This window comes from Telmatherina bonti (assembly GCF_933228915.1).
Source record: "Telmatherina bonti genome assembly, chromosome: 15".
In the NCBI taxonomy this organism is placed as follows: Eukaryota; Metazoa; Chordata; class Actinopteri; order Atheriniformes; family Telmatherinidae; genus Telmatherina; species Telmatherina bonti.
Window position 1 is genome coordinate 8,457,839 of NC_136613.1, and position 21,533 is coordinate 8,479,371.

General features: G+C 40.1%; 1 protein-coding gene across 1 annotated transcript in view; it reads left to right on the forward strand.

Annotated features, from left to right (window-relative positions):
* Positions 1 to 21,533, forward strand: part of htr2aa (5-hydroxytryptamine (serotonin) receptor 2A-a) — a gene marked incomplete at both ends in the record, with an annotated part of 98,967 nt that overhangs the window by 49,853 nt on the left and 27,581 nt on the right. Inside the window, one exon of the mRNA XM_079254313.1 lies at positions 21,156 to 21,356. Within this exon, the coding sequence (XP_079110439.1) occupies positions 21,156 to 21,356 (201 nt within the window). The remainder of the gene's footprint in view (positions 1 to 21,155; positions 21,357 to 21,533) is intronic.

Here is a 21,533-nt window from a genome sequence, read left to right on the forward strand (position 1 = left end):
GTTGTTTCATAACTTTAAGGGACAATTAATGTATAGCATGAGTAGCATTTTTAAATGAGGGACACTGATGCCGCAGATAGAATAAGATCATTTGACATAACCTTACTTTTTAAGTGTTTATGACAGGTGATAATCTTGGTGATTGCACCTCAGTTCAGTTCAGTTGCTTGCTGAATCATTGTGTGCTGAGTGTGTTTGTTCTGCAGAGTAAGCTCAACTAACTCGGTTTTATAATCCTCTCAGAGGCATGCTTGGATGAATATGGCGTTGATTAGGTTAGACAGAAAGATCTCCTGGATGGAGATCTCTGATAGACTTGAAGCAGAAAGATGTTGACTTTTGCTGCACGAAGGGACGTTTGTGAATTTTATGTCCAGTGACGCAATTTGTTAAGTTTTGAATTTGAGTAAAGTTAATATGAAATTCTAAATGAAGCCTGATAACATTATTATATGGAGTTTCATGGGACCTTCAATAAGAAAAGAATGTCGTCTTCCCAAAAATGTCCCCCTAGAGTGTTGGTGCATGTACCCTGCAAGGATTTATGTTAATGAAATATGTCCCCTTCCTGTGATGGGATGGCGACCTCTCCAGCGTGTACCCTGCCACTCACCCAATGATTGCTGGGATAGGTTCCAGCTTCCCGCTATCCTTAATTGGACTACGTGGTTAAGAAAATGGATGCTTGAATGAAATATGTGCCCTCTAGTGGTTGTTACAGCAACTGCATGTAAATGGCATCCATTAAAGCATCACTGCTGAACTTTGGCAGAGTTTCTCACTTTGATGGTTCTAACATGACTAATTCGGCATCCATCTTGCATCCTACCTGTACTGCGAGCCATTTCCAGACAGTAAAACTCATTCCTGTGTTGATTCTTGTTTTATCTCCTGCTCTGTCATTTTTCCATTTCTTCTTTCGATAATTTCCTCTTGCTTTTTATTGCTGAATCAGCCACTGCCCATGCTCAAAGCGACCACTGTGTTGATATCCGCTTGCTAGCGTGTGATGCAGTCTGCAAAGCAAAACTCAGCTGCAATGTCACACACTATCCTGGAAGCAAAAATTATGAAGTGCAATCGAAAATGCACATAAGAAACGTTGCTGTGTCATCAAATGAGTGAGAAGCGCAGAGTCAGAACTTTGAACTGATTGTGGTCTAATACAAACAATGTATTTAAGCCATGGATGTGTCATTTTTAAGCCAAATTGGGTAATATAATTTCCAAATACCCAACCTGGGAGTGCCAATAAGTCTTTGTACAGTTAGATGAGCATAACCACCCCCCCCCCCCCCCCCCCCCCCCCCCCCAAAAAAGAAATGCAGTTTTTCCACAAACTCAGTTAAATTAAGTAGGTATAGGGGATGGATGGATGGGTGGATGGATGGATGGATGGATGGATGGATGGATGCATGGATGGATGGACGGGCAGACAGATGGATGCATGGATGGATGGATGGATGGATAGAGGTTTGGATGGATGGATGGATGGATGGATGGATGGATGGATGAACAAATGGATAGATGGATGGATGGTGGATGGATGGATGGATGGATGGAGAGACGGACAGATGGATGGATGGAGGGAGGGATGGAGGGATGGATGGGCAAATGTATGGGCGGATCGATGGATGAATAGACGGACGGACGGACGGATGGATGGTTGGAGGGATGGATGGATGATGGATGGATATATGGGTGGCTGGATGGAGGGATGGATGGATGATGGGTGGCTAGATGGATGGACGGATGGATGGATGGATGGAAACAACGGAGAGTGAGTTAAATGAGGAAGACTTGAGGACGTCTGGGTGAATGGGATGTGACAGAAGGCAGGCGAAGCATAGTAAAAGCATAAAAAGATTTTAAATAATCTTCTGATCTATTTTTAATTGTGTACTTTGGTTCTGGACCCAGAAGCTAAATATTTTAGCATGATATTTGCATGTCTGACTTTATCTACCTTCTGCTTTTGTCACCTTCAGGTAGCAGGTCTTCACCCCTCTTCCTCTTTCCTGCTCTTGTTTCACCTTTATAATCATCATTGTTTCTTCCTTTTGCAGCTGCCATCATCAGGCCATTATTTAGATTTCCAGTCCAGCTTGCAGCCTGCAGGGAAGTCACAGAAAGTATATAGCTCTTTGGCATTCTGCCCAACTCCTCGCTCTCTTTTCTATTCTCTCTCAGCCCTCTGCTCTCAACTGTTGGCCTGCCTGCTTCCCTCCAGTCTCGCCTTTCCTGCTGTCATTCTGCTGCCTCGGGAGATGAAGCACGCTTGAAAACTAACACAATTAACTTACTTTATCACCAAAAACATACTTTGGATGAACGGTGGCATAAATAGTGGCACTTTCCACCCGGTTCAGAATGTCTTTCAGCTCTACTGGCTGCTGCTTTATACAGAGAACAATTGAATAGAAATTAGATTTTTCGTTTGTTTGTTTGTTTGTTTAGCGTCTTATTCCTTCACTTTCTGTACTGAGGTAAATATGAGCCCATTATGAAGGTGCTATTTAATAAATATAGAAATAATATTCATATGTTTAAAGACATCTTTGTATTTAGAACAATGCTCCAGCACCTCATTCATCTTTGGTAACTTGTGTTTGTAGAAGGTCAGAAACCAGAAAGATGACTGCCAACAACTCAATGCAAACCATTATTGCAATGGTTTTTGTAAGATCATGTGACTGACACAGTAAGACCGAAAAATTTAACAGTTTTGTGGTAAAATGTAAATACAAATACCAACAAATCAAAGCAAAGCTTTTATTCTCATTATACATAACAGAGCACCTAAATCATTGGACAGTGGACATTGGTAACACATTACTACACAACAGTTTCCCACTCTCACCCTTCAGTCTGTGTTCTAAAGATGATTTGTTCCCCACCCTGTGTTTGTGTTTTCTTCTATCATTACTATAACTGATATAAGAGGCTGTTTGATTGCATCTGTTTACGTAAGTTTGCATTATGATGTAATTAATCTGTAATAACAGAAGCTTTTACAGCTAAATCAATGTATTTATCGGTGTTAAATATGAAAAAATGGTGCTTATGTAGCCGTAATAGGGCATGTTTACTGTATTTATACATTTTTAATGTCAGAGATTGAAACCTCTATTAATGCGCTGAGACACAAGTTGAATTTCCATTTCATTTTTTCACAAAATAAAAGCAATATTTGTGAGTTTCAACAAACAACAATTACGATTTGCGTGTGTTTCCATTAAACAGTGTTTAGCACCTCAGTTCTCATAAAATCTCATAAACTGGATGAGATTTTATGAGAATTGCGGCTTATGCAAGGCTTGTGCAAGGCAGACACATAACGTTATTTTAGGGTTTTATACTTGCTGAGGAGAATTTGCCACGACTTTCTGAAGCTTTTCTCTCTAATTTTCATTTCTAAAACTCAAAAATACACTGCTGTTTGTTCCCCACTGTGCCATCTTTACCGAAAATGAACTGGTCACATCAGGGGACACATAAATGAGAAAAAATGTTTCCTTCATACTTTTGAGATGTTTCAATGTCAAAACGTCTGAGAAACCACCTCATGAGAGTAAAACCTACACTCTCAAAACTAGAGGTACAAGATAAGGACATTTCTTTACCTATAGGTACATTTTAAAGAAATGTTCTCTCAAAAGTACAATACTGGTCTTTAAGAGACCAGAAGCACACCTTCAGAGTATGAAAAAGGGTTCAAAGTGACATAAAGTACAAATTTGTACCATTTTGACCATAAGGGTACCTGCAGCATTGAAAAATGTAATGTTAATGGCTGTAATGTTACAAACTAGAGCAGAGTTGAGTGATGACAGTAGTACTACTTAACAGTAATTTACTACACCAGACAATGAAGGTCAGATGCTGCAAACTAAGTGTATGGCTGCTCAGTATTTTGAGTTTTTGAAGATTATTTCTAGATTAAAGATAAGATAATATTGCTAAGTTGCATGGACCAGGCCTAATGCTGTGGAAAACATAAAAAACATAACTTGAAAAGGTACAAAAATAGACCAGAACTGAAGGGTACAGAAATGTCTCTCAAAAGAGTACACCCCCAGCGACAAGCATTTGTACCTTTTTAGGTACAAGCTGATACCTCTATTTTTGAGTGTGTAGCAAAATTTGATACTTTTCAAAATCTAGGTGTTTCCATTACCGGTTTTTATTGAAATATTGAGGTTTTGCACAATTGTAGGTGTAATGTTATTTATAAAGCCTATTTAAGTATGACAAGCACTGACCAAAGTGCTTTACAAAATCTGAAAACACTTTATGCATTTGCTGAAAGACAGCGTTACCTGTGAGCATACAGATAACATCTCAGTCTTATTGCTTTTGTTCATGTTTGTGTTATTCATGTTTTTTTTTTCTTCTGTTTGTCTTCTTGTCTGTGCTCCTGATGATTGTCTGCTTTCTTGTCTCACGGAAGTGATTAAGTTTCTTTGCAAGTGTTGCAGCTGTTTGTTTTCTTTTGTTTTGGTTGAACAGTTGTTGTATTTTCCTTTTGTGTTTCTTTTTTCTTCCTCTCAAGCTCTATTTCTCTCTTCTCCTCACATTTCCCGTTTCCACTTGGCGAGTCAAGCATTAAAATGTAACTCAGCAATATCCAAAATAAAAAAAAAAGTGATAAAGGCTCAAGGGAAGCCTTACATGCTCCATTAAACTCCTCTCTGCAAAGCAGATTTGTTCAGCACAACAAGGCAGCAAGATGCTGTAATGATGCCAGAAAAGACGGGTTAAAAAAATGATTTTTAAAACAGCATACACAGAAACAACATGTAGAGCAACAATGCAATGCATTTCACTGAAAGGGACTAAAGAAAGACAACTTCAAAGTGGCAGCTGAACACAAAAAAATAACAAAAACATGGTAACAAATCATGTGACAAAAACTGCACTGGTACTGAAAAATACTGAGCCTACAAACAGTTGCGTTGAAGAATATCCTATTAATGATGGTTTCGGTAGTTCCAACTCTGCCGGGGGGGGGGGGGGGGGGGGGGGGGGGGCTTTGAATGGAAGTATTTTTAGATAATCTACATCAGGGCTGTCCAAAGTCGGTCCTTGAGGGTCGATTTCCTGCAGGTTTTCCATGTATCCCTGTTCCAACACAACTCATTCAAATGAATCAGTCACTGCACAGAACTTCATTGGCCAATGCGAGCCAGGTGTGTCAGAACAGGGATACATGGAAAACCTGCGGCACATCACCGCTCAAGGACCGACTTTGGACACCCCTAATCTACATATAACTTACACACTGGTCTCTCTCCAGGCCGGGCTTTCACAAGAGTTACAGCATCATCCTCTGACACTATGGCGACTGCCAGTTCAGGTGCAACACCTGTATCACAAGCACAGTGATACAGGTGGCTGTACAACTGGACTAAGCTGCTGTACATTTAGTTTTAACAGTTAAATTTGATGGTGTTGGTGTGGAAGAGGTGTGCTAAAGGAAAAAGAAAAAAGACCAGTTTGCCTTTGGTTAAATCTGCAGATTTCTGATTCCTTGAGCAGATAGACATTGTTAGACGTGTTATTGATGCTGTGAAAAGCTACACGATACTAAAACCAGATTCAGATGGAATGGGGTGTAAAGGTACATATTTATGCCTGCAGGATCCGATCTGTAAGGCCATCACCTGGACATGCATGGATCCAGAAACTTTTTAATTTCTTTTTTAAAACCCACATTTTCATCCATTTTCTTCACTTAGTCCCATTAAGTGTTGTGGGGAAGCTGGAGCCCATCCCAGCAGTCACTGGACCAGATACACCTGGACAGGTCACAGAGACAAACAGCCATTTACTCTCACACTCACTCCCAGAGATAAGTTAGAATAAGAAATTAACCTGACAGGCCAGCTTTTGGATAGTGGGAGTACCTGAGAACCCCCCCCCCCCCCCCCCCCCCTCCCCCCCCACCAAGCCGAGGCTCAAACCAGTGACCTTCTTACCATTGCTAACCACTACTCCACTGTGCAGCCTTATACTTGTGCTTATTATTAAATATCAAAGTCTCTGTTTTAAGTTACAGTTGAGCGTTTTCTTTTTTTCTCTTTCTACAGTCTTTTAAGCAACACTTTTATCCAAAGTGACTTACATGTGAGAGTAAGAAATAAAATAACAAAATAAAGCAAATATTTATTCCAGTACCAGCGTTGGCTGTTACTGGTTTAGCTTCGTAAACGTCGAACAGCAACCAGCGGTGCACAGTTTTACCTCTCGGTTTTAGTTTGTCAGACATGTGGCAGGTACAGTAAATATTTTAAAGACATTGGGGCGGGTGTAGGGTCTAAATCTAAAATGATCAGATGTGTGTTAGTCTCAAACATCAACTTCTCGTTGAGTGTATTTGTGTGATTTTGTCTGTCTGTCTTCATCGTTGCCCCACAAACTCCCCTCCTTCATCCCCTCTTCACCCTCCTCATGCGCTCTTCATTTCTGTCCTTAATGGCTTTTTCTTCAGCAAATCAGCCTTCCTGTGTGCAGCTCTGCTCTCAGGGGAGCTCATTTTCCTTCTCCCCGTCTCCACTCACTCCTCTTATATCGGTTGTTTTCATTTTTTTTTTTTTGCTTATGAATGCAGACATGCTTGGCTCTAAACAAGAAGTGTTTACTCTCTCTTGCAGTGTTTCTCTTCCTTTTAAATTGCAGCAAACGAGAAAAAAAGTCATAATTAGGACCCACGATCCTCTTCAACCCTTCGCCATCATCATCATCATCTTCATTGTCAGACTCAAAGGTTTATCATCAAGAACACAAAACGCCACACATGACATGATAAAAGACAGTTGTTCCAGTGTTTGGAAAAGTGGAAAAGTCACAGATCTCACAGCCCTGAGCTATTGATCATTGCCAACATTTCCTTTTTATAAAGTAGTTTTTTACACAAGAACTGTTATGAGTCATGGATCGTTGTTCACCTGAGTTAGTATTTAACTAGTTCTAAGATCAGGTATGTGTTTAGGTTGTGTCCTGTAGCATATAATATTAAATATGAGTGTGTGTACATTTCTTCAGGAGTGTTTTAATCATTCTGAATTGTTAATTCCCCAGTCACATTCAGTTCCAGTTCCACAAACTTGAAACTCAGTCAGACTCGAGCATGTCAACAAGCATGTCATGTCATTTGACACTTAAGCTACCCATCTCGTCCTTTCAAGCATTTTTTTGAGAATAAATTGGACTTAGATTAAAAACTTCAGTGAAGAGAAGGGTGTTTTGCATGTGTATGTTGCTATGGCAACTGCAGAAGTGACCATGATTGACGCTGTTGGAGGAGTTGGACTTTTCATTTAGGTACTGTGGGTTCATGCAAACTGCACACTGCAAAAACTCAGCCTTAAAAAAACAAAACAAAAAAAAATTCGGTAAATGTTGCTTCAAATAAGATCAATTATCTGCCAACAGAACAAGAAAATGTGGCTTGTCAAGACGTCCCAAAACAAGTAAAAATACTCTTAAGACAAGAGGAATTCTCTGGCAGAAGAACTAAGAATTATCTTTAAAAAGAAATAAGCATATGTGTACTCAATTTAAGATTTTTCATCTTACTTAGATTTCAGTTTTATCAGTGTAAGAGACCTAACCAGGAGGACTTTCATCAAAGGCAGACTGTCTCGATTCGCTGAGTCTCAACAAATGTGATCAAGTCATTTTTTTTCTAAAATTGCAAGAAGTCTGAGGAAAAACAAACTTCAAATGAAAATGTGCCAGAAGTTTATATTTATACTTTATTTATTGTATTTCTACAATTTGTAAGATCGGCAAACGCTGAAGTTATTTTCAGTGATACCATAACATACCAAGATGAAACTAGTCACATTCACTCATCATAAAATCACTCTCAACAGAACAAGCTCTGAAGTATCACTCCTTTAAAATGACGTAAAAACAGAACAATAGCCTCATTCGGACAGAGACGTTCTAAGAACGAATAGCGTTCTAAGAACTGTCCTTCCCCAGAGAACCGTGTCACTTTGCATTCGGACATGAGTTGGAGACCCGATCGCTACCGATCTGACGCAACCATCTGCGACAGTGAACTGTTATTCTAGCGCCACTCAGCAACAAAACAAACCGCGAAGATGAAAACACCACAAAGTAGCAAATATGGAGAGCGACAAGGCCATGGTGTTGGTAGCCTGCTTAATCATGAAGCATCGCTTCATGCGGCTAACACAGATGCTGGAAAACCACATCGAGAGAGCCAGTAGAAGAAGAAACAAGCGGCAGATGATGCTTCTTCGTTTCATGGAGCAAGAAGAAAGAGCACATCTCCGCAGACAAAGGAGACGACGTGTAAGTTTAACTTCTTAAAAATGCGCCGATTGTATTCATTTCATGTGAGTAAACGTATCATAAGTAAACAGTGGTTTTTAAAAATGGCGGGGTCTGAAGATGCGGAAATTAAGTAGCAGCGCCAGCGCGAGGGCGTAGCTATCACCTACGTCAGGCAGCTACGTCAGATGGGTTCCTAAAGAACTACGGAAAGACCCGGAAGTTGAGTAGGAGCTGAAATGGTTATAGGAACTGAGGGTCATGGTCCCTAAGTTCCGATCTGTCCAAATGCGCGAAAGAACTGAAAAGGTTAGAGGAACTTCAAATGGTTCCTACAGTGGGAAAGAGGCTGGTTACTCAACATGATGATGTCATAACCATCATGACCTCCTTGACATTCATTGTCCATCTGTGCATCCATTTTCTTTACCTGCTTATTCCGGATTATGTAAGGCGGGAGTCCATCCCAGCAGCTACGTGGTGAGAAGCAGAGCTCACCTTGGACTGGTTACCAGTCCATCAGATGGCTGCATTCAGTAAGGAGACACAACATGGTCCTACTAAAGGCTAAACTAATAAACATGTCTCCTACTGTGTCGCTTCATGGCACATGGTTTTTTGTGCTCATGCAAATATCTTTTCCATGTGGCAAAGTGAACTTTTATCAGCTTTGATCAAACATAGACAAACACGAGGACAAATTTCCTCTTCATGTTACATAATCACACATGATCAGCTGCAAGAGGACAGAACAAAGGCTGTATGATACATATATTATTAAATAGTTGCCTGGTTACTCCATTAAGAACAGAAAACACCAAATACTTTATAATTTATGTTCATGTTTCCATTTTAACTTTCCCTTTTTATCCTGGCTGAATGTATTACCTAATGAAGTACACCGCAGGCTGCGAGTCGGATCCCATCATGTTTGTTTTGTAGTTGGAGTCTAAAAGTTGAACAAGTTTAAAGCCGCAGGAGTTCAGTTGTTGTGTGTTTGCAGTGTGATGCATGTTCCAGGCAGACGCCACACAAATACGTTTCAGACATGTGGTTAGTGTAAGTGTTTTGCTGTTTTCTGAGCCTTTAGAAAACCTCGAGCATGACAGCAGATATAGAGTTATGTCACAGGAAGGCCTGCGCTGTGGCTAACAGCCTGCAGCATACAGGCACCCAGATTTAACCTCCCTGAGAGACGACCAAAGTGATCGAATCTCTTCGTGTTTGTGTCCATCAGTGAATCGATACTCTGCACTTGGTGCTCCTGCTGTTCATTTTCTCCAAGAAAAGACTGCAGCAAAAACTCAAAGACTTCAAAGTCTGACCCATTGTTCACCTTAATGTTGCGTAATGAAGACAAAATCTACAGTTCCTGCTTTTGACACGATATTTCACTCTGCAGCTTTCAACAGAGTTCAAAAAAAGTTTTTAAATAAATCTTGTTTTTACTTAAATTGCTTTAAAATAGTTGATCAATCCCAGCAGAGACGAGCCAAATTTTACATTACATGGTATCATATTGCCAGAGATGCACAATGTTATCAGCACAACATAAGTATCAGTCGATATCGGCCATTCCAGCTATGGTAATAACCCAATTGATATAGTTTATCTGGTAAATATGCTGGAAAACATCAGCATATCCAGTATGGACCAGTATCATCCATCCCTACATACTGTGATACACTTGGTATCAAACCAGGTTTAAAACCCAACAAATCCAGGATGGAGGTCCAGGCAGCCTTTGTACCAACACCAGACAATTCCCAGTTTCCCAGGGTTTGAACAGTGGCCTCTCTGTGTGGAGCTTGCATGTCCTCCCCATGTATGTGTGGGTTCTCTTCAGGTACTCCAAGCCACAAGACACGCCTGTTAGGTGAATTGTTTTGGTAAATCACATGTAAGTTGGGTTAAAGTGGAACTATTATGTGCATTTCAGGCTAATTCATTTTTATTTCTGAGACCAGAAGGGCTGGGATTGATCGAGTTATTGTCACAAATGGCTTTATTTACTTCAGACCGACCCTCTCCGTAGGCTGTCAGATCAGCCTGTGGGCAAAACGAGTGGATTGAGACTCTTCCACATTAAGCCCCGCCTCCCGCCACTGCACTACATCGGGAGCGCGCACCGCACCTGCTTTCGCCGTCATTGTAACATCTCATAAACAGAAGGATTAGGCTAATATGAACTCAATAAAAAACCAAAATACAATGTCAGTCCATAGCATACAGCCCTACATGTTGGAACCTGAATCAGAGCCTGAAAACGAAGTGGAAAACAGCAACCCACAGCAACGAATGCAGCAGGATGTCTCTCTTTGGTAAACTCACCAGCCATCGTTGGAAATAACTTTATCCCACGTTTTCCACCCGCCTGAATTATTTGTACATGCCCTTGTTAACCAGTAGAAGGTAACCAATCACCGAACCTTATCCCCCGGGACGTCACAAGGATTCCTAATTAGAAAAAACTCTCTAAAACGACTCGTTTTTCGTCGCCATGGAAACCGAACGGAGAGCGTGCTGGAACTCAAACTCAAACTCAAACATGCGTTTAGGTGATAAAAAACAGTGTCGTTCACATGTCTGATGAGGATTCAACACTGTAACACTGTAGAAAGCTCAGAAAACTCCAAATACAATAATAGCACCTCTTTAAAGTATCTACAAAATGACTGTAGAACTGAGTCAACAGATTTCTCTTTTTCTTTTATCTGTTACTGCGTTTGGCCTGATAGTCGGATGGTATTTGGTCCGAATGTGTGAAAGTCCGAGCTCTGTAGAGATAAAACTATATCACTGTTTATTTAATCATATTTTTGCCCCATGATGCAGCTGTTTATGTGTTTATTAAAGAACTCAATAATTATGGACCTGACTGAATCAGTATGTGAAAGAAAAAATCGGTTCTTAGCCGGGTTCTTTAGTTGAATCAGACTAAAATAAGATCTCCACAGCAGGCAGTGGACCAGGAACAGTTTTCATCTGATCCATAATTTCTCACGTTTGATCTTTCCATTTTCTCACTTAAACACACGGTAGGCCTTTCGCTTTCACAGCCTCTCTGCCGAGGTCCGTCTCTTCTGGAGGTGCGAGCCGGAGAAACATCGAGCTCACAGTGGCACTTTGAGCAGAACAAGGCAAAGGTGGAAATGTCAGAACATGCTGAACTACAGTAGCAGTTATATGAGGTGTCTGACCTGCGTTGGAGCAAAATGTTGTATCTCAGTTATTCTGGAAGGATTTTGTGTTGGATTACGTGCATGTGAGAGAAATAAAGAGGAAAGTTCACTGAGGATCCAGGTCATTGCCATCAGAGCCTGCAACATTGTGACACTGACAGTCCCTGAGGGCCAGTTTCTATTTCCTCTTCCTAGTTCCCTATGATAGAATAGAATAGAATAGAATAGAATTTAATATATATTCAATTTTCCAAATACAGTTAATTAAATTTCTTTTGCATAAAACACAAGGTCTTAAGAAAAGATAAAAAAAAAAAAACATTTTCATCAAAAACAAAGGGATAATTTGCCCAACGATTGACCAAACACTTGGTAACAGTGTGGAGAAAAACTCCAACAGAACCAGATTCACAGAGGACGTCCATCCACAAGGTCAGTAAGTCAGGAGACAAGAAAAAAGAAAGAGAGGCAGGGGTTCACATATTTTTAAAGGATGCATTTAAATTATATTAATATAAAAAGAAAATGAATGTCAACTGTTATAAAAAAAAAAAAAAACGTCTATCATTTTGTTTGATGCATAAAAGCAAATGGAAAAAAACCTTTATTTATCATGTCTGATGTAAAATTAAAAACACAAACTCACCTAACATTTCTCATATCTAGTATTGTAGCGATTAGCATCCACAACGCGCTACTGGTTGCCAATGGCTTGCTAAGTTTACTACGTGTACTTCCTTAAACAGTGACCACTCCTCTCCGATGTTATGAGATTACATTTATTTATCTTCTCTCTGTTGTCCATTTGTTTGCATTTCAGAAAACATAACAAACTCCATTAACAGTGTGAAAAAGGGTTGTGTTCAAAGTACAGTAGGAAAACTGTTAGCCTTTCCCATTCACAACACGTGGTACCGCCCCCTAGTGGATAGGGGAATTATAAAAGAAAGCATGGCTCCTGCAAGTATAATAATTTACATATTCCCAGAGATAAAATGCTTAATTGACCACTGGATGGTGATAAAATGTTTTGATAATGAAGAGAAAATCTACTTCCAGTTTTAATTTGTGGATGTCCACTCTTATTGTTTTCCTGTTTATGATTTGTTCCACATTAGTACGACTTCTACTGAATTACAGCCCCTCGCTGCGTGGCCTGTACCATCACACTCTGGTAAACCTGTAGAGCCTTTTTGCTTTTAAAGCAGCCAACCACAATGTGTTTGAGCCGCATTTCTTTTTGGTAGATTTTCCAGTGACTGGTTGATATTTTGTTTCCCAGTGAATGGAAACCGGACCAGGGACAGCTATAAAAGACAATAAATCACAGGAGCATCTGCTTGTTGCAGAACAAGGAAGGAAAAAGCAAACGCTACATGAAAGACACACACACACACACACACACACACACACACATACACAGGAGATTATTGGGAAAAAATAAAGGGGAGGAGTGGTCAGTGTGTAAGGGGGAGCTTGAAGCAGCTTCAGCCTGTAGAGGCATGGCTAATTGAAAGGGTGAGGTTCATCTGAGCCAGCACTGACTGCACATCTTACCGAAAAGAAGCAAAAGCAGAGGGCATCTGCCTCCTGAACTAAGTCCTGCTTCCACAGCAGAGGAGCCAGATCGCTGAAAGCCTTCAATCCTATTCTATTATTAGGAACTCTTGGACCCACATGTGAGCCTGCAGCCTGAGAGCAAAGTGACTTGTTGGGTTGTTATGATACCAGGAGTTCAGAGTTGAACTGTAAACTCTACTGTAAACTCGCTGCACTTTTCATCATCAACAGGAAGCTTTCAAGGCTTTCCTGATACATCTGACAGAGATTAGTTTGTCTGTATGAACCTGTTTTAACAACATTATACAGATGAAAACAGACAGTTTCACACATTTGTTTTTTTGTGGAGATGTTGGTCAAAACATTTCCAGTGTGGTATAGAATATTAGCAGCCAATGCAATGCCTTCAAGGGCCATTATATGATTATATTGTCTATTTCTGAGGCTCAAACTGTAGCTAAAATGTTGTTTTTCAAACTACAGATTGCATAAATGTGAGACATTAAGGGAACATATGCAAATTAAAGAGACAATTTATATATTAAATGTCAGATTAAAGATTAAATTAAGTCTAGGAAGTTTAGAAGTTATTCAGTATTTGATAAATAGCCTTTGAAGCAACTTAGTGGAACATGAGAATTCCAACATTACAGAAATATGAACTTTGGACTAAACTGTAACTAGAACTGCTCTTCTTGGTTGGAGCATGTTAGAGAGACCACATTAGCATAGCTAAGTTTAGCATCGCTTCAATGGCTGCCTGAACATTTTGCAGTTCATTTTTAGGTTCTTTTATTTGTTTTTTAAGTCCTCACATGGTCTGGTTCCCCTGTACCTCTCTGTGCGGCTTTCCCCATATTCTGATCAGCTGATCAGGTCCTTCAGCAGGATGCGAGGTCTAATAGTGGAATTCTTTACGACTACAGAAGAGAAACCACACGTGTTCATTTTTAAAACCCACTTGAAGACCCATTTTTATGACCTGGTCTTCAATCCTGCATGAGACTCTTTTTTTTTTTTTTCTTTTTTTTTTTTTTTTTTATTGTTTTCAAGTTCTTTTTTTTCCTTTTATCATTTTACTGACATTATTCTTTTTCATGTTTCATGTTTGTTTAAATTTTTTACTCCTGTATTCAGAACTTTGTTGCAACTAACAGTGCGTTAAAGCAGTGATCTCATTTGGTATCGGACCACAAAGAAAGAAAAAATAATTTCCATTATTATATTTTATTTTTACACAAATGATATTTTATTTTGAAAAGTGACCGGTTTTTCTCTGTTGCATCCGTCTCACTCTATGTACCTCACAGCGAGCGAAATCATGAAGTTTGTTTTTGTGTTGTGTCTGATTTTGCAGGTATGTTGAAACATTATCGTAGCGACCAGAGTGTGTTGCGTTGTATCGGGTAGAAACGATGTTGCTCATGTGATGTTTTGTTGTTGGTGTTACGAGGACACCGCTAATAAAGTTGCGCATGATACCACAGTGGATTTATGTTCATTATTATTACTACAGAGAAAATACAACAGTTTTTAATGCCGATCTTGTCATTTTATTTTGTTTTTATAAGCTTCACTATTAGATTGGGCCGTGAAAATATTGTCAGACATTAAATCGGTCTGCAGTACAGAAAAGGTTGGGGACCAAGTACTTTATATATCTAGTTAAGGTAGGGGATTATTTGATGCAACATTCTCTGAAATTAGCCAAAGATGTTCAGGTCTGCCTCTTGCAAGAGAGGATAAACCTTAATAATGCTTTTAAATCTTCCAGTTTGTCATGTTGCAGCAGCATTTCATTGTTTGTTTGAAAACATGAAGCTTCTTTCCACTTTGTATTAAATCTAAATGGATGCCTAATTGGCAATGTAGTGAAAGAAAAAGAACGAAAACTGTTAGCATGATTGGTTTGTCTGGGAGCAGCCATAATAGATGATTCACATCTGTAAAATGAGGAGAAAACTACTCTGAGAAAGCAATGACTCTGAAAAGAAGAAAATATAAAGCAGAAGCAATGATGATGAGGAGGCAAAAGCCAGCTGTGACCATGGTGACCTTGACAAACATGGGTGAGTCATCTCCTCCCAAATAATGAAATCCTAGATCAGGTCGTGTCTCACGTGTCACACTGAGGGAACGGCAGAGAATCAGGCAGCAGGAGGAAGATGCACAGATACCCCATCATCACCCGGAACGCTCATGATGGTGTGGCTCTAATCCCCTAAACCACAGGTCTATTTTTATCAGCTGAGAATGAATCCCGGGGAAACTGTGGCACCTCATCCATGAATAAATATCTTTAATGGAGACAGAAATGTTCTGTAATGTTGCCCCACTTCCAGGGACTTTAAATCCATTAATATGAGCAGATTCACTCATACTTGAGAGCTCGTGTGACACGGATCTCATATATATATAAACAACTTTAAGTTTTTGGTACAAGTGTAGCCCACAACTCAATTCCTATTACACCCTTGATTTGGTGAGGGTCTACTCCAATACATATATATGAGTTTGCCACTTTCGGTTCTACTTACCAAATTGTAAAATCTGGAGGTGTGACAATGCTCCTGATACACAAAGGTCAGACCAGTTAGGGTGACGGCCCCACCAAGTGTGAGCTTAAACTATAAGACTTATTGCAGACAACCCATTACCATGAGACAGTCAGGTAAGATTTCAGTTAACTGATAACAATCCATAATTTATTAACAAAAATGCGGATAGGACATATTCAAAATACTTTCCCACCCCATAATAAAATGAACAAATCAAATATAATAAATGAAAAAAATATAGAATTAAAATTTACCAGTGCTCGGGTTTTTTTTCAGTTTGTGGTACCACACGTTGGCGCGCTTTGGTCGGAGCTCGTGAGAATCCTTCCAGGAAAAACAATCTGTACTCACTGACCACTGTAGATCACTCAGTGCATTTTAAGAACGTTGTGACTCCAGAGAAGGTGGGCGGAAAGGAGCCCCAGTCCGCCTGTCGTAGCCTCAGAGTGGCCGGAGTAACGATGGTGTGCAGAGGCGAGTCCTGAGTACCTCTTCCCGCAGCAGTGTGCGTCACAACTTGAAGCACACTAACAGGGTTCATAAGATGAGATGAGTCTTAACACTCATTTAATAAATTTTACAGTCTGTCCAGAATTTTATTATTTTCATATTCACTCCGGAACTCGGTGCACAAACAACGTCTCCACTCCAAGTCTCTGGTTCCGGCGCAATGCTAGACAAGTAGTGTAACCTCGTGGCAAAAAGTATGTTCAACTCCTCTCAACAAAACATACTAACAAAAAAAACGGCTCAGTCACCTTTCCTTCTTGATTTATCCACAAAAGAATACTTAAACTTAGACAACCACAACTCTTGGCTGCCACATATGGACTCCCGTTTTTTCCGTCTCTTTTCCTTTTTTCCTTTCTCTCATCTTTTTCCCTCTAAAATTAGAACCAGTCTACCTTTAACCTGGTAGGTCATCAGGTTGCTCATGCTGAACAAAGATTGGCTGATCCTCACTGACACAGATATCACCCAATAATACAGAGGAGTAACACGTGAATAGTTCAAAGACTAATAAAGTGTAGGAAACTGCAGCCACTACTACAAACACTTCACAAGAGCATAAAAGGAAGAAACACACTGAGGCTCCATCACTCCTTAGGATGGACGGGCATCACACAAACAGGCTGGGTAGTCATGTTCTTAAAGACAATATTCTGCTTTACCCACAGTTTTCAGCTTCTTCTCTTATTTCTGTGAAGCTCTTTGATTGCAAAACTGAATAAGTGTCATTTAAATAAAGCCTGATTGAATTATTGCTATTTCCCTTAAGTTACTGTCATTCTGGCCAACTGGGAACTCACATAGTTATGGATGGATGGAATGATGGATAGAATGATGGATGGATGGATGCAGGATGGATGGATGGATGGATGGAATGATGGATGGATGGAATGATGGATGGATGGATGGAATGATGGATAGAAGGATTGATGGAATGATGGATGGATGGATGGATGGATGGATGGAATGATTGATGGAATGATGTATGGATGGATGGAATGATGGATGGAATGATTGATGGATGGATGCATGATGGATGGATGGATGGAATGATGGATGGATGGATGCATGATGGATGGAATGATGGCTAGAATGATGGATGGATGGATGGAATGATGGATAGAATGATTGATGGAATGATGGATGGATGGATGGATGGATGGAATGATTGATGGAATGATGGATGGATGGATGGAATGATGGATGGAATGATTGATGGATGGATGCATGATGGATGGATGGATGGAATGATGGATGGATGGATGCATGATGGATGGATGGATGGATGGAATGATGGATAGAATGATGGATGGATGGATGGAATGATGGATAGAATGATTGATGGAATGATGGATGGATGGATGGATGGATGGAATGATGGATGGATGGATGGAATGATGGATGGAATGATTGATGGATGGATGCATGATGGATGGATGGATGGATGGAATGATGGATGGAATGATTGATGGATGGATGCATGATGGATGGATGGATGGATGGATGGATGGATGGCCAGATGGATGGATGGATCTATAAATGGATGGATGAATGGATGGTTGGTTGGATGGATGGATCTCTAAACGGATGGATGGTTGGATGGATGGATGGATCTCTAAACGGATGGATGGATGGATGGATCTATAAACGGATGGATGGATGGATGGATCTATAAATGGATGGATAGATGGATGGATGGATGGATGGATGGATGGATGAATGGTGATGGATGGATGGATGGATGGATCTATAAACAGATGGATGGATGGATCTATAAATGGATGGATGGAAGGATGGAATGATGGATGGATGGACCCAGCTCAGGTGGAAGAGCTTCTTCTATCCGGATCGCCGTATGCATTCCAGGCTTCCCCTGACGACATGCCTAACTGCCTTTGGGCAAGACACTGAACCCTGCCTTTCCCTGCATGTGGCTATGAGTGTGTGTGTGAATGGGTGACTGTGACATGTAGTTTAAAGCTCTTTAGAGTGGTCAGCATGCCTGAAAGTCCATAGCTAGTGTGGTTGTAACACCAACATAAGACCGATTTTTCCAGATAAAGTTTCTGGATAATTTCCAGAAATTTTTTCTATTTTCTCGTCGAGTTTTATCAAGTCAAAATTATGGAATAATTAATGTGTAACATCTTAATAATGGCACTGAAAATAATTAACTGCAGATGTGAGCACTTATAACTATGGTACTTTCCAGTTTTCTCCCAGTTTTTGTTTTTCTGCTGTATTTTCTTCCTACAGCCTCACAACTGCTGGAACGTTTTGTCCGGTTTTAAAGTGGTTAAAATGACTTTTTATGGCAAATAATTTCCTTTTAACTTCTTCTGTAAGGTATTTTACTTTCTTGTTCTTATTATCTCAAGCTGTCAGCTTATGTCTGCCTTCAGTAGGTGTGTTAGGCAGTTTCAGTCACCTTTATGGACTTGACCTCTGAAACTGCCACCGCCTTGATGGATGGAGGATGAATATGGGTCACAATGATATTCAGTATATTGTAATATATCTCCCTGAACAGCTCAGTGGTTTCCAGACAAATTTACATGACTTCACTCAGAGACAGCCACGGCAAAGGCAGCGTGACAGCCATAAGGGAGACATGCTGTGTGTGTGTGTGTGTGATGTGAAGATATGAGCATGTGAGCAGAAGTGTAGTTTAAGCCCATGCACCTGCAGCTCAGACCCCGCTATCTGGAACATAATCGCAGTCTGAGGTGGGTTCGACAGCCTTCGGCTATGCTCCATTTGCATGACTCATATTTATCGCTGTGTGGTTGCCGTGCAATTAGCTTTATGGAGACCACCAGCGTGCACAAAGTCCACAAAAGCAGTGATATATTGCTGAGTAATGCTTTGTTATTACAGGTTGCATTTATGTTGGTATGAATGCGTAGCTCAGGGACATAACAACAAATCTTTCCCAGCATGCCCTCGCTTTAAGTTAATATCTGAGAGATAAACTGTGAAATCACAGAAAATGAAATATTCTTACAATGTCTGTTTAAAAAAAAGTCCAAAGATTTTGTTTAAAATGTATATTTTGCAGATTTGACCTGTAAACCATCTGTATTTACAGGATTTTGTAGATGAATTAAGTAGCTGTGTATTAACTACTGACCAGTAAAATTGCATGACATGCTGATTATCATGCTGTTACTTCATGTTAAATTGCTTTGGAAACTTTTGGCATATATTAAATATTTTTGGTGTCGCAGTAACTGCATTTCTATTACACTTTTTTGCAAAGTTAAAGCAATATATCTAAGTTTTGACAAAAAACAATTGCGAGTGTTGCCATGAAACAGTGTTTAGAGCATTAGCCTCAAAAAGTTCGTTTGAGTGACAAGATTTTGCAAGAATTGCGACTTAAGCAAGGTAGTCACGAAGCGTTGTTTTGGGTTTTTGGTGTTTTTTTTTACTTGCTGCGGAGAATTTTCTACAGCTATGTGAGGCTTTTCTCCCTCATTCTGTTTTCTAAAACTCTGAAATTGGCTTTTGTTTGTTCCATACTGTGCCGTTTTTAGCAGAAATGAACTGGTCATGACCCCAACATCACGCCCGGGGACACGTACATACAAAGCACTGTTTCCAATTACACTTTTGAGATTAAATCAAATGTAAAAACTTTTTTATTGCTGTTTGAGACTTTTTGTTCCAAATGTGGGTGTTTCCATTAACAATTTTTATATTGTGACATTTAGTTTTTGTGCAATTCTAGGTGTAAGGGAAACACACCTACAGGCTCAGGTGGTAGAGCTGCTTGTCATGTGACCTGACGGTCTGCAGTTCGAGTCCTGCTCCCTATGCTGCTGCACCCCAGAGGAGGATTGTTCCCTGAGGGCCGGTCCCAAGCCCAAATAAATAGAAGGTTGCATCTGGAAGAACATCCGGTGTAAAATATGTGCCAAATAGTTAGACTATGCAATGATTCTCTGTGGCGACCCCTTCAGACGGACAAGCCGAAAGGAAAACAACATCATATGTTAATAATTTTACTCCGTTACTCCTGGCTGCAGGAAAAATGAGGAAGACCCCCAAAGAAAATCTTTCTCATAGTGTCTAACCTATAAATATAACATTAGATATCAAATCGTTGAATCTGTCTTGCTTATTGTTGGTTTTCTTGGTTCGTATGCACTTCGTCAATCAGTTCTTTGTGTTTCATTCATTAAATATGTTGCACAAATAAAGACTGATGAATAATAATCACCAGGTTATTTAGAGATTTCCCAGAAGGAAATGAGGCTGCACTTTCCTTCATCCATAACCCAGATTCATTCGTTCCTTCGTTCATGAGTGAATGAGTGAGTGAGTGAGTAATCCTAACTGCTTAATCTATTGAAGGGTCGCGGGGAGCTGGAGCCTATCCCAGCAGTCTTTGGGCAAAAGGCAGAGTACACCCTGGACAGCTCGCCAGTCCATCGCAGGATCCATGTTTTATAGATTCATGTCCTTTTATTTTATTTTCAAATATGAGTTTATTCAAGAATTTGAAGAAAAGTTGGCGAGTTTTTGTTGAAAAACGTGAACTTCAGTGTGGTTTTATTGGCCTTAAAGGGAAAAACAATTTAGCCTGTAAGTCTGATAGAAATGTGTCAAATTAATTTGTTATTAACGGCTTGGATTCATTCAACTGACTGGAAACAATCTGAGCAGAAGGTTTATTAGCATTTCTATCAAGCTGGACACAAACTCCCTGGTTTAGTTCCTGTAAAACGTGTCTAAAGGCATGAGGGGGCTTGGTGGTCCAGGCAGCAAACCTTCGTCCTGGTTCTGCTGCCTGTGAGTCTGAGCGACTGCTGTTTTTGTTTTCAGCTGCAGTTTGATGAGGTTTTGGAGCTGGCAAACAGTTTATTTATTATTAGTTATGCAGAAAACATTCTTTATCTGACTCTTGCAGAGTTTTTACCAAAAGCAAGAAAGAAAAACACACAACATCAGCTCAGACAAACTACAAAGTGATTATTAATCATGAAAAATGTTCTTATTGTCCCTGTTGTCCCCCCACCCCCCTCCCAACCCTCTGCAGATTACCGCTGGCCGCTGCCCTTTGACCTGTGCCCCATCTGGATCTACCTGGATGTCCTGTTCTCCACGGCATCCATCATGCACCTCTGTGCCATCTCTCTGGATCGATACATCGCAATACGAAACCCGATCCATCACAGCCGCTTCAACTCCCACACAAAAGCGCGCGTTAAGATCATGGCCGTGTGGACGATCTCAGTGGGTGAGTGGACACACAGAAATCATCAAATGCTTAAAGGATTGCTGTTAATGTGAATTACCTGAAGGGGTTTTTATTTTCCTGCACAGGAGTGCAACTTGTTGCGGATGTCTTTTTTTCACCAGCTGCTTTTGTCTACATATATCATAAATACAACCCACAGAAATGTGAAGAAGTCAG